Source organism: Lactuca virosa, chromosome 1 (assembly GCF_052849685.1).
Source record: "Lactuca virosa cultivar CGN04683 chromosome 1, Lactuca_virosa_CGN04683_v6, whole genome shotgun sequence".
Lineage (NCBI taxonomy): Eukaryota > Viridiplantae > Streptophyta > Magnoliopsida > Asterales > Asteraceae > Lactuca > Lactuca virosa.
The window spans coordinates 231,921,070-231,938,730 of record NC_136426.1 but is presented as its reverse complement, the minus strand read 5'-3'; the positions used below and the strand labels follow the sequence as shown (position 1 = coordinate 231,938,730).

The 17,661-nt window shown below is 37.6% G+C and overlaps 1 protein-coding gene across 16 annotated transcripts; it reads left to right on the top strand.

Moving 5' to 3' along the window:
- Positions 1-13,890: 13,890 nt before the first annotated feature.
- On the top strand, positions 13,891-17,426 carry LOC145165200 (2,3-bisphosphoglycerate-independent phosphoglycerate mutase-like). 16 transcript variants are annotated; one of them, XR_013739984.1, is made up of 12 exons: positions 13,893-14,185; positions 14,296-14,408; positions 14,477-14,510; positions 14,613-14,695; positions 15,037-15,099; positions 15,344-15,436; positions 15,549-15,770; positions 15,945-15,995; positions 16,156-16,205; positions 16,317-16,382; positions 16,924-17,021; positions 17,172-17,426. XR_013739984.1 is itself a non-coding variant. In XM_079083894.1 (11 exons), the coding sequence occupies exons 7-10, from the start codon at positions 16,192-16,194 to the stop codon at positions 17,216-17,218; spliced, it is 225 nt and encodes a 74-aa protein (XP_078940020.1). In that variant the 5' UTR covers positions 13,895-14,185; positions 14,296-14,408; positions 14,477-14,510; positions 14,613-15,099; positions 15,549-15,770; positions 15,945-15,995; positions 16,156-16,191; the 3' UTR covers positions 17,219-17,267; positions 17,370-17,426. The 16 variants fall into 16 exon arrangements, 3 of the variants coding, with proteins under 3 accessions (XP_078940020.1, XP_078940029.1, XP_078940012.1); XR_013739964.1 differs by lacking the exon at positions 15,344-15,436 and adding an exon at positions 14,816-14,904 and having other exon boundaries at positions 13,894-14,185; positions 15,018-15,099; XR_013739958.1 differs by having other exon boundaries at positions 13,891-14,185; positions 14,613-15,099.
- Positions 17,427-17,661: the final 235 nt, after the last annotated feature.

Here is a 17,661-nt window from a genome sequence, read left to right as displayed (position 1 = left end):
AGAATTGTTAGTTTTCAGCTATAATTGCTAAGTGTATATGTTAGAGTTATATAAAGTTGAATTGAAATCGACTTAGAATTGGTGGGCCCGCCTTATCTCCTGTTCCTTGTTTGGTTGTGGACCTAGGGCAGACCCATTATATTCAACGGTTTATTTAACTTAAATTTTATATAACTTATATACGCTGAGTGATTATAGGAGGAATCTATGGTTCTTTCTAGGGTTCATTATCACATAACATAGGAGCATTCATTTCACACTTAACAAAGAAAATATTGGATTTTCTTTGGAAACATATTTCTATTAAAACTACATTTCATCTAGAATTGTTAGACTTCAGCTATAATTGCTAAGTGTATATGATAGAATTATATAAGAATCTAGTCACAATCGACTTAGAATTGGTGGGCCCGCCTTATCTCCTGTTCCTTGTTTGGTTGTGGACCTAGGGCAGACCCATTATATTCAACGGTTTATTTAACTTAAATTTTATATAACTTATATACGCTGGGCGATTATAGAAGGAATCTATGGGTCCTTCTAGGGTACATTATCGCATAACATAGGAGCATTCATTTCACACTTAATAAAGAAAATATTGGATTTTTTGGAAACATACTCTGTCGCTTTTACAAGGAAAACAGTTTCTTTCTCAAACAAAACTCTTATGAACTCACCAACTTAATTGTTGACACTTTTTCTAAACTACTTGTATTCTCAGGAAATCAGTGAAACAGGAAAACCATCAGCACTTTGAGGATGGGACCTTAAATCGTCAAACAGTTTATTTTGTCATCATAATGTAATTGATTTTGAAACATGTAAACATATACTATGGTGTAACCTTTTCAATTATATTTATGATGGTTGTATTTACTTTGAGCACTATTATACTCGTTGTTGTGATACTTTACATGAAGTCCTCCACCCCCGGACGTTTCCGCCATCCTTGGTTTGGGGTGTGACAGATTGGTATCAGAGCATTGTTTATAGTGAACTAAGTATATCGAACCACATAAGATATACAAACTATAAATGCATTGGGACTAAAGTCTCTGATTAAACATTTTCAAAACACTATACTTTTAGAAATAAATAGTTTCGTGTTAAAAGTATACATACATGCATACATACTAAGGTCAGCATCATACTAGGACAAAACAAAAGTAATGATTGTTGAATGGCACAAGTAGGCTTGGGGATGTATAGTCAGGTCTGGGAATGACATAGCCTGATTAACTATGTCTAACCCAGAAGTGATTAGCATATGCCCGGGAATGGTTGTGGTGTTGCAACAAGTCTAAAAACTTACCAACTCTACCTACCAAGAAACACTAAGAACACAAGTCAAACATTTAAAATACTATAGGAGTATTTTGTGCTACTATAACCAACTTATGTGAAAACTAAAGACCCCTATTAGTAGGTCTATAATGAATGAGTGCATACACTAAGGTTATACATAATTAAAGATATTATAGACTCAGAATCTATGACTATTGCTCTACTTCCTGTTCCTTGTTTGGTTGTGGACTTAGAGTAAGGTCGTTATTCGAAGGTCTATTCCATCTCAGATTATGTATAACTGGTATGCACTTGGTGATTATAGACATGACTGATAAGGATCACCCCCTATAAGTAATTATAGGATTAGACGTCTATTAATTATCTCTCTTACCCCTATTCTCGCATGAACAACATGGCAAAAGCTCGACTACCAGGAGACCCCTATTCTCCTACCCAGGAAGATGGTGGTTAGAACGAAGAAAGCCCCGGAGAGGACCCTGAGGAAATAATAGAGTAAGACCCAAGGACAATTCGGATGAAGATCCGGAGGAAGCGAAACCAAAAAGAAGACAAAGACAAAGAAGAATTAGGAGAAGACTCTGACGAAGAGCCTGAGGTCTATAATACACCCTCCAGTCGCCACACCCCGACGAGGCCTCCATGATCTGACACCTCGATAAGCCGAAGATCTACAGATACGGAGTTAGGAACAAGGTTAACACCCTCCCCATGACATGGATGAGGCTTCTGCAACCTCAAAAGATGAGGATTAGTAGACAGAGCTCTCCTCGTCATAATACGCTGCATCATTCACTTGAGCGTACAAACACGAGCATCGGCCAGCCGAAATCATGGAGGTTGGCACTACCACCAAGATCACCGTCAAAGTTTTTCCTTACATTAACAAAGACGTAGACCTATTATAAGGTCAAACTTTTCTGAACTCTATGAACTAGAGTATATCAATAAAAAAATTGGCATGCATTTTATTTCATTGGGAGTTTACCACATATTTCATAACATGGTATTACAAACGATTTGCTTATGATGACTCTAAAAGTACTTAATGTATACCTCAAGGTTATGTGTAATTAAGAGGCGATCAACTTAGAAATGGTGAGTCCGCCTTGGGTCCTGTTCCTTGTTTGGTTGTGGGTTCAGGGCAGACTCATTAAGTTCAACGACCTATCAAACCTTAATTACACACGACTGGTATATGTCGAGTGATCTTAGGAGGAGATCAGGCATGGAACAAATCACAAGATTACATTTGGGTCACTACTAAACTCATAAATTCATTCATATGGACTTTCTTTATGAATTGCATGCAAGATACTTTTAAGTCGAAGCATAATACAGAAAAATCTAGTTCAATAACATCCGACTTGTCACTGCTATTGGAAACTTACCGTCTGTTCATCTTTACAAACTTATGACAGAACTATGCCACCGAAGAAAAATTCCAGACCTTCAGGCAGCGCAGCACCACCACCACCCCCGCCACCACCTCCACAGTTTGATCCCGCAATGTTCCAAGCTGCAGTAACAGCAGTCATGGCAGCCGCAATGTCACAAATTGGTACGAATGGTATCGGTGGTGCTGGATCTGGAGCCACAAACTCTAACCACGGGGACAGTACAGGACGTACGAGGGAATGTTCATACAAGGACTTTACTAGTGCCAAACCCGATTCTTTCAATGGAAGCGAGGGCGTCATCACATTGATGCAATGGTTCGAAAAGACCGAAACGGTCTTCGAAATTTGTGCATCCCCCGAAGCAAGCAAGGTCAAATTTGCAGCTTACACTTTCTCTGGTCGGGCCCTCACTTGGTGGAAAGGCCACGTTAAGTCACTAACGCTTGCAGTGGCTAACTCGTTAAGTTGGGAGGACTTAAAGACGATGATGTTGAAGGAATATTGCCCAAGGGGCGAAGTGCAAAAGCTAGAGCAAGAACTGTGGAATCTTAAGATGACGGGCTCCGATCTTACGACTTATACCGCCCGATTCTATGATCTAGCACTCCTTTGTCCAGCTATGGTCACCCCGGAAGACAAAAAGCTGGAACGATATGTTTGGGGATTGTTCATGCTGCCACAACCCTCGCCACACCAGCACCCATAAACAAATACGCTGGAACCCTTCCGAAATGCAACAAGTGTAACTTCCATCACACTGGGGCTTGCCGAAAGATGCATTGCAAAAATTGCAACAGAGAGGGGCACACTGTCCGTTTCTGTAAGGTACCAGCACAACCCATCAACCAGGTCCCTGGCATGGGAGTAAGCCCAGCCTGTTACAAGTGCGGCGAAACGGGACACTTTAAAAGGGACTGCCCAAGAGCAAGAGATGCCGGTGATGGTGGAAGGGTGCTTGCGATCACCGCAGGAGAGACCACCCCAGAACCGCCCGTGAATATCAGTACGTGGTTCTAACATCGACATTTAAATTTTAAATTTCTTTTTATTACTAAAACTAGCATCGATTAAAGTATATCAACCATAAATCTCGAGAACACGGCAAAACCCGAATAAGTCTTATCATCTATATAAAAATGCAGGGTTTTTACTAGTGAATCTATGATGGCTAGTGTAAACATTATGGTCATATACCATTAAGATTCTATGGACTTAGAATGTATGATTCCGCCTTATTTTCCGTTCCTTGTTTGGTTGTGGTCTTAAGGCGGGGTCACTCATCCGAACGCCCTTGCAATCTTAATGATATACGATTAGTTTACACCAAGCGATTATAAAAGATCCGGTACGACTTATATTGCAAATTTCACCACAAATTGTTGAAGCATTCGTAATACTAGTACTCACAAATTACATTATAAAATATTCATAGTGGTAATACCAAGTATAAAGCGGAGGGCATAAAGGCACACGTAGAATACACTATCATTCCAAAACAATAACTCCTTTTAAATCGACTTAGCTCAAGTTAGAATAAGAAATTCCAAGGTCGTCATTTATCATCAGGCGGGTTGTTCCCCACCATAATCAATTTCTTGTAGTACGAAAAGTTCCCCCATCTTTCCTCCAAATTCTTGAAGTCCCAGTCGAAACACTAATAACGGGACGAAATTCTTTCTAACGGGGGGGGGGGGGGGGGGGGAGGGGGGGTGATGTGACAACCGTCAATTTTTGGCCAAGTCAAAGTCAACTAAAGTCAACAAGTCAAACCGGTCAACTCATCTAACCCTTGTATATTAGGGTTTCCATTACGTTTCTTATTGTACAACTCGCAATCCTAATACAAAGTATCACTTAGAGTTTTCACGTGTTCGGAAATTCTAAACCCTAATTAGGGCAAGTGATGAATCTACTCGATAAAACATTATTTCATACCCCTCGGGAGCATATAACAATCTTAACGAGACTTAACGAGGTTTACAAACCTTGCGTTACAAAGCCAAACACTCAAAAAGGCCACAAAAGAAGTCTCTCCAAATCTCTTTCACTCTATCTCCCTCTACCTCAAATCTCTCCCAAATCTCTCTAAGTATGTGAAATCTCTCCCAAATCTCTCCAAGTATGTGAAATCTCTCCCAAATCTCTCTCTATATGAGAAATCTCTCCAAGTATGTGAAATCTCTCCCAAATCTCTCCAAGTATGTGAAATCTCTCCCAAATCTCTCTCTGTATGAGAAATCTCTCCAAGTATGTGAAATCTCTCCCAAATCTCTCTCTGTATGAGAAATCTCTCCAAGTATGTGAAATCTCTCCCAAATCTCTCTCTGTATGTCAAATCTCTCCAAGTATGTCAAATCTCTCCCAAATCTCTCTCAAAATCTCTCTCAACTTTTTATAATCACCCGGGGCATTCTGACCCTTAATTTAGTCGAAAACCGCTCGAAAACGGAAGTCTACGCGAAAAACAGCCTTAAGAAACCGAACCTTCTTAGGAACCGAACCTCCTGAGAACCGAACCTCCTGAGCTGAAACTACTAAGGAACCGAAAGTAACCTTCGGTCCGAGAGGCCACCTTCGGTCCGAGAGGACTACCTTCGGTCCGAGATTGCTACTTTCGGCTCCTACTCCACTTTCGGTTCCCTCTACTCTCGGTTCCAGCACACAACCGAACCTTACCTTCGGTTCTATGCTCCTAAGGAGCCGAACCTTCGCACCTTCGGTCCTGAAATTCGAAAATTGGCAATTTTTGCCCGGTTTTCAATATTGTTAGCATTTTGAGCCCGTTTTTCGTGATTTTAACGCGGGATTTTCACCCAAAATCATATTTTAACATATAGAACCCCATACTACATAATTAATCACGTTTTTGGGGTATAATCATTATCCAAGAAGAGTGGGTGGGATATTATTGGTGGAGTGTTGACCTTACTTTAGTGTATGACACAAGCAACCACCCATGCCCACTCCATGACCAGCCATTATCCTTCCACCATACCTAGTCCTTTCATTGTACTCTTTCCATCATTTTTCCAGCCATATCCTTGATCAAAGGTTGGAAAACTCCCCTCTCTCCTCACATTTCTCTCATTTTTCCACCAAAGAACAAACTTCATTCTCTCTCACTTTCTCTCTCTAAATTTCGAGATTCAAGGCTATTCTCCAAGCTTTTCTTCTACTTTTGGTAAGTATTATCATCCTCCATATGATTATTTCACTCCTTTCTACTCAAATCATAGGTTTCTTACACAAACTTCATCATATTTGTGTTAGAACTTCGAATCTTCAAGCAATCTTCTAAGTGTTCTTGAGTTGAACACTTCCTTTCTTCATCATCCATCTACTGAAATCACTCAAGGTGAGTTCATACCCCTATATTTTCATGTTTTCTTCAAGTTTTAGGGGGGGGGGGGGGAATACAAGTTAAAACACCAAAAACTTAACTAAACTCAAACAACAGCCTTCATCAGAAAAGTTGAGTCTTATTCACAGACTGTTTTGAATATCTTAAACTTAATATCTTTCAAAACTGTTTACTATGCAAATAGTTCAGGTTCATACCTTTAAAATGACTACTTGCACATCACCATACGATTTTTCTACGATTTATGGTGATTTTTACAAAACTGTCTATCATTTCAGAAACGAATTCAGACCAGTCTGTGAATATGAACAATTTAACACAAGTTAAAGACTGCTAAAAATCATAATAAAAATGATGAATAAACTAGACACATTTTGTGAACTCTCAGAATTTACGGATTCAGTTTTCGACTTTGTATGATTTTTCTATGATTTTTCTAAAACAATGTAGAAATGTCAAAAACTAGTAACAGCTTATAACTTTCATCACACTTTGTAACTTGCTGAACAAAGTGTTAATCTTTGAGGATTTCATATTTTACATGCGTTTCTTGTTGTGGTATAATTATATAACAGAAAATACTCACTGAATTGTAAGAATCCTCCATCATTACCATTAGTACAAAACAAAGCATGATAAACATAGTTATATTTTTGCTATACATTCGACTTACATAGAAAAGGGTCCTTATACACCACAAACAAACATGCTAGAACTATAATAGGTATAGTTAGGTTGCATATACATTACAAACATTTTGATAAACTATAATAGGTATAGGTTATGTTTCGTTTACATTTGAAACTCATTACAGAGGATTTTCATTAACGGGGTACAAATACAAAGTACCATGTTCACACAAAAAGGGGTACAAATACAAAGTACCAGGTTTACACAAAAAGGGGTACAAATACAAAGTACCAGGTTCACACAAAAAGGGGTACAAGTACAAAGTACCGGGTTCACACAAAAAGGGGTACAAATACAAAGTATCAGGTTCACACAAAAAGGGGTACAAATACAAAGTACCAGGTTCACACAAAAAGGGGTACAAGTACAAAGTACCGGATTCACACCAAAAAGGGGTACAAATACAAAGTACCGGATTTATACAAAAAGGGGTACAAATACAAAGTACCGGGTTTACACAAAAATGGTTTTTATGATAATAAAACTACATATCGTTAGAATTGTTAGTTTTCAGCTATAATTGCTAAGTGTATATGTTAGAGTTATATAAAGTTGAATTGAAATCGACTTAGAATTGGTGGGTCCGCCTTATCTCCTGTTCCTTGTTTGGTTGTGGACCTAGGGCAGACCCATTATATTCAACGTTTATTTAACTTAAATTTTATATAACTTATATACGCTGAGTGATTATAGGAGGAATCTATGGTTCTTTCTAGGGTTCATTATCGCATAACATAGGAGCATTCATTTCACACTTAACAAAGAAAATATTGGATTTTCTTTGGAAACATATTTCTATTAAAACTACATTTCATCTAAAATTGTTAGACTTCAGCTATAATTGTTAAGTGTATATGATAGAGTTATATAAGAATCTAGTCACAATCGACCTAGAATTGGTGGGCCTGCCTTATCTCCTGTTCCTTGTTTGGTTGTGGACCTAGGGCAGACCCATTATATTCAACAGTTTATTTAACTTAAATTTTATATAACTTATATACGCTGGGCGATTATAGAAGGAATCTATGGGTCCTTCTAGGGTACATTATCGCATAACATAGGAGCATTCATTTCACACTTAATAAAGAAAATATTGGATTTTCTGGAAACATATTCTCTCGCTTTTACAAGGAAAACGGTTTCTTTCTCAAACAAAACTCTTATGAACTCACCAACTTAATTGTTGACACTTTTTCAAAACTACTTGTATTCTCAGGAAATCAGTGAAACAGGAAAACCATCAGCACTTTGAGGATGGGACGTTAAATCGTCAAACAATTTATTTTGTCATCATAATGTAATTGATTTTGAAACATGTAAACATATACTATGGTGTGACCTTTTCAATTATATTTATGATGGGTGTATTTACTTTGAGCACTATTATACTCGTTGTTGTGATACTTTACATGAAGTCCTCCACCCCCGGACGTTTCCGCCATCCTTGGTTTGGGGGTGTGACACCTTGGACAATCGGCCCGCTTATGGCCAGTCTGGTTACAGTGGAAACATATCAAGCCCGTTTTGGGGAAAACCCTACTCAAGTGACCCGGCTGGCCACATGCATAACACCCTGAGCCCGTAATCCGAAAAGCTCCAATATGCGGTTTACCGCACTTGGCACACCGGCCTCGGCCCTGTTGGCCCCTACTGGAAGAATCTGAGGTCTTAGGCTATTTAGCCTGACCTACTGCTGTTTGTGCCTGCTCAGGATTCCGCTTGGTGCAGAAGTCCAACTCCATCTCCCGCTCACGGGCCTTCTCCACCATCTCATTCAGGGTCTTGCACCCTGTGAAGCTCACAAACTCCCGGATATCATCCCTCAACATGGAATGATATCTTGTCCTCCGCATATCCTCATCGGTAACATACTGTGGGATCAACAGTGCTCGTTCACGAAACTTGGCGGTGATCTCCACCACAATCTCGGTGGTCTGCTGGAGCTCCTGGAACTCCCTCACCAACCGATGCACCTCAATTGATGGTGCAAACTCCAAATCAAATCATCGAACAAACTCGGCCCATGTAATCTCAGCCACACCGGCTTTCCCCACCTGACTAATCACCTTGCCCCCACCAGTCTTGGGCTCTGTCTCTCAGCATACATGAAGCAAAACCCACATTTGCCGCATCCGAGCAAGAACTCGTGCACTGGGCCTTCTCTATATCCGCCACCCAGCATCGGCTAACAATGGGGTCCCTGACCCCGAAAAACTCAGGCGCTCCGCACGCCTTGAACTCCCGGAACGAGGGAGTTTCGGGCCCCGACCTGGCCCGCAGCAAACTCGACTCTGAATGACCTGAGCATCTCCTCCATAATCTCCACCATACCCTCATTGACTGTCCCAAAGATCACTGGGGTAGCTTCAAGGATGCCCTTCGTCACCTCGGCTACAATGAGCTCACATAGCCTCTCATCGATGGGCTCTGTACCGCTGCCCGACCCAGATCCAGATCCCGATCCTGATCCTGATCCCCCAGCTCCATGTCGTGTCACCACCATACTGAACTGCAATGACATAAATCATAATGATCAGGATATCCATATAGGGGATCTTCCTACGTCGGCCCTCCTTAGAGCTTCCAGATCTAACATTGGTTCGGGTACAGGTCATGTGCTTTCGGTAGTACGGGCCCAATACTACCTTCCACACCTACATGTACCTTCCCCAAGGCTCTACCTAATAACTCCAATTCGTCCCAAAATAAATCATATCCCACAGACTACCGCATATCTCAAATCCCAGGCTATCCTAAGATTTGCTCTACTTACATCAATCAGACCTATCATAACAGGTTGCCTTTATGCATGCAAATTATACACATAAAAGGATCAAATAGACTTTCGAATAAGAGATTCTACCCTAGGACCACAACCAGACAAGGAACAGGAAATAAGGCCAAATCAATCATTCTAGGGCTATAAGCTCCTAATCGTATACAATTTTAAAAGCATACACATAGCAAGATTCATACGATTATCATAGCTCAAATATCAGTATAACATGGCTAACATATTAGGGAACTACTTACTTGGCTCGGCCGATCACGCGCGTTGCACTCTCCTCTTTTCCATTCTTTAAAAGTTTTAACTTTTATTTTATTTTTTTGAAAACAATTTTACCATTTCCTTAGTTTGAGTCCTGACACACCCGAGAGTGTGCCTGAATCCCTCAAACCAAGGCTCTGATACCAACTTGTAACAACCCAATTTTTCAAAAGAAAATTTTCATTTTTGATTAGTCAAACACTTCTCCATAAACCATGAAATCCAAATACAATTGTTTTCAAAATTCATATCAATTACAATTTTATTTCAAAACATCAGAGTGTCCCATAAACGCCTGAGAGAGAGTGCACGTCGTGCCATCAAGCCTTGCCCTTGCCCTTGGGCTCAGATGTACCTGAAACAAATCCACAAACTGTAAGCTAATGCTTAGTGAGTCCCCCAAAGCATACCCCACACACAATCCACATAACACATATCACATTAGCCATAAAGCTACATATATCACATAAGCCATGCATACAAACATATAAGGATGCCATGGGCTCCTCCCAAGGTCTTACTCCAGGATGTCATGGGCTCCCCCACATCGTCTTACACCTAAGTGCCATGGGCTCCCCCCATGGTCTTTAGCTGGAAAGCCATGGGCTCCCCTACATGGTCTTACATCCAAGTGCCATGAGCTCCCCCATGGTCTTTACTTGAAAAGCCATGGGCTCCCCCACATGGTCTTACATCCAAGTGTCATGGGCTCCTCCCATGGTCTTCCCTGCAAGTATCACATATATAGGTAGCATATCACCAAGCATATCTAACTATCATACCACATATCTCTACAAAACAAGTATACCACATATCATAAAATGGGCCGGCCTTGGTTCCTTAGACCCATTGGTATGGTGAGAAGATTCACCTCTCGAATGTTGAACTGACAATCTAAGATCAAATATATCCCACTCGCTGCTCCAACTCAACTGCCTATAATCATTATTTGATTAACTTGTAACAATCCCGAAATACTATAAATACCCTCAAAGTCAACCCTGGTCAAAGTCAAGGTCCACAGTCAAGGTCAACAGTCCATGTTGACCTCAACTCGTCGAGTGCATCCAGCAACTCGTCAATTTAGCTGCATAACTTGTCAACTCGCCGAGTTACCTTAGTAACTCATCAATTTCATCAAATGTCCAGAAAACCTCAAGTCCATTCAGACCAAAACCCTAATCCTTCACTGTACTCATTCAGAAATGCAAAAACGGGCAAACCCTACCCCGACTCGTCGAGTCAACTAAGGGACTCGACGAGTTCCTTCAGTCCCTTTCATGTTCAGCCCTTTCCAGTTGGATCTAAGGTCCCAAACTTTAGATCTAACCTCCCCTAGTGCAGATACCACGTAAAGTTGCAAACTTTACGTGCATGCAAGGCCTTCCAAGGCTATAAAATCAAAACTAAGCTTCCTACAAGGTTTTAGTGCATGGAAAGGGCCTAAGCTGGATAAAGTGAGCAACTTTATGTCATTGGGGACCTAGAGAGGTCCAGATCTGGAACCATATCCTTGTGATAAATCCAGATCCGAGTATGACCTCATTTTGCACCCAAAAGTGACCATATCCTTCCATGAAATGAGATCTAAGCAATTAGAGATCAAGGTGGTAACTTTTTACCTCTAAATGGATGCTCACAACCAGTAGATGCTGGATCCTAAGCCTTCTCCTCTCTTCAAGCTCCTCAACCTTCAAGTTTCCTTCTTCAAAGGCTCAAATTTCACTCTCTAAGACTCACATACACTCAAGGAAGCTAAAATATGCGGGTAGGGTTTCTTTCTGGGTTGTAAGGACGGTGAGGGAGGCTACAAATGAGCCATAAGTCCTTTAAATAGGGTGCAAACCACTGAAAATTAGGGTTTCTCTCTACAATGCCTACTCGTCGAGTCGCGGCCTTCCGACTCGTCGAGTAGCATCCAAATCCCGCGTCCCCTAATAGTCTCTACTCGACGAGTTGGAGCACCCCAACTCGCCGAGTCCATGCACAAAATCCTAAAACTTAGATAAATTAAATAATACTTGGAACAGGTGTTGCACCACAACTCGACGTCGGCCAGCGATTCACGTCTTCGTCGGCGGTGACGTTGGCTCGGTGGTTCACGGCAGCAACACGGAGGCGGTGGCGGCTAGAGGAGTGGAGTGATAAGGTGTAGGCTGAAGAAGCGATGCTAGGGTTAGGGTTTGAGTGTATCAGGTGTATAAGAGATGAATGGAATGGAGGGGTGACGGGTTTAATTCCCCGTCTCCAACTCAAAACTTAAGTCCACTTTTGACACTTCCAGCCCCTCCAGCCACAAACATTTTCAGATTAGACTCATTATTTACCAAACAGCCCTTGCTTCGCGAATTTATTTACATTTCAAGTCCAAAAGTTACAATTTAACCCCCAATATTCAAGAATATAACTTTTTACACCCCAATGTGTACACCCTACTAATTAATACGACTTTAGGGGTAGAAATAAAATATAAAATACATTTCGGAGTTTTAGGGTTTATTATTTATTTATTTTATTTATCTATCTTATTTATTTTCTTATTTAATTTATTTTATTTATACACTTATTTTAAACGGAATGTTACAAACGCACGCCTCCAACCAGCGACATTCCAGACCAACAAACATATGTTGTAGTTTCCTTTTATATGATTATGCCAAGTGTCAACATCTTAGTGGTTTTTTTCTTTTTATTTATCTAATTAGTTTTTTTAAGAAAAATTGTAAATAAAAAAAAATCTGAAATACCAAAGTTCTTAAAATAAAATTCTCTACAAAATGAGTATAAATATGATAATTTAAAAAAATACATATTTTTTGATTTTCTTTTATAGAAACAATTTTTTGTTCAAAAAAATCATGAATATTTAAATTATACATCTACTCACTGTACTAATAAGTTTATAAAAAAAATAAAATAGTTTTTAAGTGTACTTTTTTAAGGAAAGACAAAGTAGTCTCTTGTACCGACCGAACCCTCAGTTCGGAGGTCTTCGAATGGAAATTTTTCTTCTTCAGATTAAAAAAAACAAATAAACAAGTTATCAATCTTATTATTTTAGTAATAATAATGAGTTTGAAAAGAAAATTTGTTTATATATATATATATATATATATATATATATATATATATATATATATGAATCCAAGTTCAAAACTAAGACCTTAAAATTTTTGTTTTTGAAATCAATAATTATTTTAAAAGGTTTGTTATATATCATATATTTTAAGTTTTTTCAATATAACTTTTAAAAAATATGGTTGTTTAGCTATCAAAATTTATTTTAAAAGATTACAATTTTAAGGAAATTAAAAATTATATGATCCAAAATTAGATAATTCAAAAAAGTTATGATTCAATAAGTTTATGATCTTTAATTTGTTATGATCCAAAATTACGATTATCCAAATATGTTATAATCCTTAAATCGTGTCTTTTATAATTTAAAGTAAATTGATAAAAAAATATAATGATTTAAATTTTGTTATGTCAAAAAACTTGATTTAATTTAATATATTATGATCCAAAAATAATATATTCTGAAATATTATGAATCAAAAAAGTATAATCCAAACTCTTATAATCCAAAAATACTATGATCCAAAACTTATGAACACATATTTCGATGTTTTTTAATTAAAAATATTTCGATATAGTTTACAATTATGTAATTTAAAATGTTGTGACACAATTTAAAATTATATAAATCAAAATGATAAGATTCTTAATAACTTGAAATTCAAAATTTATATACTTTTTTTTATATCTTATAAAATATAAATAATAAAGTCTAATGTCTATTTTCTTCCAAATATTTGTACATACAAAAAAATAAAGATAAAATCATTGTTAAATGAAATCGTAAATAATGAACCACATTCTTATATATATATTAAAGATGACCAACTTATTGAATAGTGAACTTCCTAATTTTTTTGCAAAAATGGTCCATAGGATTTCATATTTTGAGTTGTTCAGATTTTTGGCACTAAAGTTTATGGTATTGACAATTTGGTCCCTACACGTGTTGATCATCGTTTGGATTTATCCCTTCTGGATCCTTCCACCGCCTCCTTATCCAATATCCTTTTTCATCTTTGTCTACTGATTTCGTCAAATGTGCGGTGTTTCTCATCTAAAGTGGACAAGATTTATCACCGGAGAAGCCACCCGACTTTCTTCTCCAGGTGCTTATAAGAAGATTCAAGTTTGAGAGTCTTCAAGCTATTCTTGGAAGTATAAAAGCCTCAGACCCAGTTCTACTCGGACATTCCTTCTCCTATCATTGGTTGTGGTGTTGATGGGTAAACAAAGAGGCACCGTAGCAGTGACGGGCGCCGGTGGAGGGGGTCTGCCAGTTCCCACCGCCTCTCTTATCAGGTTCACCTCCATCGACCTTTCCTTCCCCTTTCTCTGCAATCGATTTGGTTTCTTATTCTAAAATTGTCAACACCGCCGTCGCTCACGCTTCAGCTCTCATCTTTACCCAGCTAATCACCAGACGTAAGCTCCTAACCACCATCGGCGAGACCCTAGGAACGAGAATTGTGAGGTAGCGTCACATGTCCTCATTCCGATTCTCCAGTCACTGCCTCCACTGCATGTAAACTTCTTCTACATATTTTCATTGTTTCACCTTTGAAAAAGTTCTTACATTTTTAATTTTAACAGAAGAGGATGGTGGTGTTTCCTACAGTGAGAAAAGGTAAGTTTTCTTGCGAAGCTGTTTTTCATTATCTGATTTTTATTCTTTCTTTCCTGGATTTTGACTGATTTACAACCATGCTTGGATTTTTTTAATGGCAAGATTACCATTTTCTTACTGCACACAACGTGTTCGACAAAATGCCACATTGAAGATTTTCTTCATTGATTGCCTTTAATTGTCAGGTTTGTATTTGTCTATTTTGTGGTTCTTTTTTGGCGTGATGTTTCACAAGATGTTGGCAAGGTTAATACAATGTAGTTGCTATTTCATTTTGTACTTATGTAATGTTTTTCTGCTCTTAGTTGTTTGATTTTTAGATTTACGAACTCAAGGATCCTATAATCAAAGGATTGACAGTGGTGAAAAATAAAGATAGTTGGTATTTATTTTGGTAAAAATTTGGATTAAAAATTGAATTTTTGAATAGTAAAACGGATAGTTTCTTGAAATTTGTCTTGAATTCAAATAACAATAATAATATTTTTTTTTTTTCCATATTTGGAGTTTGAAATTTGACATGCAGTACCAACCATGGAACGATCTAATGATGAAGAGGAAGATGCTGATTTTGGTGGTGATTCTGAAGGTTTGTTTTCTCACTATTTTTTTCTCTATTAAAATAGTTGTCAATATATGGAATTTATTTTGAATATAATGTCTGTTTGGTTGCAATATTTGATGTGTTACCATGTTCTTGACTAAGATCCACCACAGATTGATGAACTGATACTTAGAATTTTGTCTATATCTATCTGCTACCAAATTAGGATTCTATGGTATGATCCGGACAATGGATGTTGATTTACAGATTTAATTTTATCTGTTAATAGGGATTTTGTTCTGTTACATGTATAAGTCGTTTCCCATTAAGGATTTTACCCATGAGTGCATTTGGTGCTGAATTACTTTAACCATTGAACCAGGTACCAAATATAAGTCATGGAATGCAATTTGTAGACTGAGTAATGCTATTGAGTAAAAGAATGCAACTCTTTACTTCTGGTTGACTATTGACCCTTTTTCCATTTATTGCAGACAAAGTAGATACTAGGATTGATGATTTCGCATCGAAAATTGGCTTCAGCTTCTCTCGATATTTCTTCTGGAACTCATTTATTTCTGCCGCTCAGAACTTTTCCTTCCAAATCGCATTTATTCCCCTCTTCTGAGTCAGAGTTATTGCTCACCACATGTTCGATGAAATGCCTGAGAGATATTAAGAACCAGTGCAAACGACATTTGACCCGAATTGATAAGGTTATACTACTGAATTTTTTTTTTCAAAAGGTTATTACTAATATGACTTAAAATCAATCAATATGTAGTCAAATTCGCGTGTTTACTGTCGCCTCACCGGTTTTCAATCCTTACAGTTTTTCATATTTAACTTACTGATATTTGTTTTTTGTTTGTTACGGTTGTTATTTTAAGACAGCTTGCTGATTGCTCTAGATGGCGCCATCAAAGTCAATGTTTTTCTTGGTTTGTGATTTTTATTACATTACGTACCATGCTCTTTGTGTATTTTTGTTGGTTATGTTGTACATTGACTGGATTTGGTTTCTTGGGATGGGTTTTATCTGTTTTCTGCATATTCTTACCTGTGCTACTAAAGTTTGATCGTTAAATATTGATAATGCAGGTGTTAAACATACACCAATGGGCATGGTAGAAAAAGATGAAAGCAGATAGGTAAGTTATTATATCCATGTTTATACTTCATATTCCAAATTTTATAAGTAAAAGTTGTTAAATTAATTTTTTTAGTTTTATATATGAACTTAGAACTAAAAGTTTGTGTAGGTTTCAAAAACAAAGATTTCTTGTGCTCTGTTTACATTGCACTGTCGGTCTACACATGGATTCATGGTAAAATATGTCTTTAGATGAGAATTTTGGTTAACCAATCAGTCTTTTTTTCTTTACTGGTTATTCCTTCTATCATCACATCTGATTAACAACAACTTGCCCAACTGATAGTGTTAGATAGATTATACATGTAATATGGCAATTACATCATTTTACATATCTGAGACCCGCTTCTTTGACCAAACTACCCCTACATGTTGTTTGTTGGTAAAAAAAAAAATTCATAGTTTTTGTCCAAATTGCCCCTTCATACTCTTTTTTTTGGATAAAAAAATAATGATTTACTGCTTTTTTGGTAAAAAATTATTCATTTCAACACTTCTTGCCCAAGCTGTCCATACAAACTGTTTTTTGGTAAAAAAAATTGTAGGGCGGTTTTTTTCCTGAAGGGTTTATTTGTCAGAAAAGTTAAAAGTTTAAAAAGCAGAGAGATCTTTGACTTTGCAACAATTTGGTAAATGGTGTTGATTATTTAACCCTCAAAAGAAATCTTGATTTCTTCAATCTTGAGGTGACCATGTTTTGACTTTTTGATTAACAGTGAGGTAGTGAAATTCGGACATGTTATGACATTTTTCTGGAATGGAAACCGGTCTGGATATTTCAATGCTGAGCTGGAAGAATATGTTGAGATTCCAGGTGATAGTTGAATTACTTTTAATGTTTAACCAAAGATGAAAGCTTTGGAGATTGGTCACAAGGCACATGATGCTATCCTTAGTTTTTATATACAAATTCAAAAATGGAAAAGAAATAAATTAAAAGTAGGTTGCTATTTGTTGCATTTAGGTGCGTTTGAACATACCAAATGGTGGCATGGTTCGGCATACCGGTGATGTTGAGGCTACTGTTGTAGCATGCAAGGCTGTTAAAGAAGCTGTTAAGGTAAAAAAAAAGATATATTAAAAAATTGTTAATTTGTTTTATGTTTTTGATTGTATATGAAGGAATTTGATTTTGTGAAACATATGATCTTGTATGCTGTAGATCAAGTGGGTGGAGATATTCACATCCGACCCCCCAAATAGATTTAAAATTTGATGACTGTGGATGTAATTAGCCTAGCTAACGCTAGCAATATCAACCTAATTAATAGTTTAAAAATATCATAAAGACTTAATCAGAGTCGGCACCAACAATTCCTCTTCCATCCCCTTCCTCTTTTTTTTCCAAACCAAACTGCATTCTATAGTTAACACTTTGCTACAAAGTTAATATTTTATACAAAATTCATAGCCAAGCCATCACATTTTATAAACAAATTGTCCATAACAAGAAA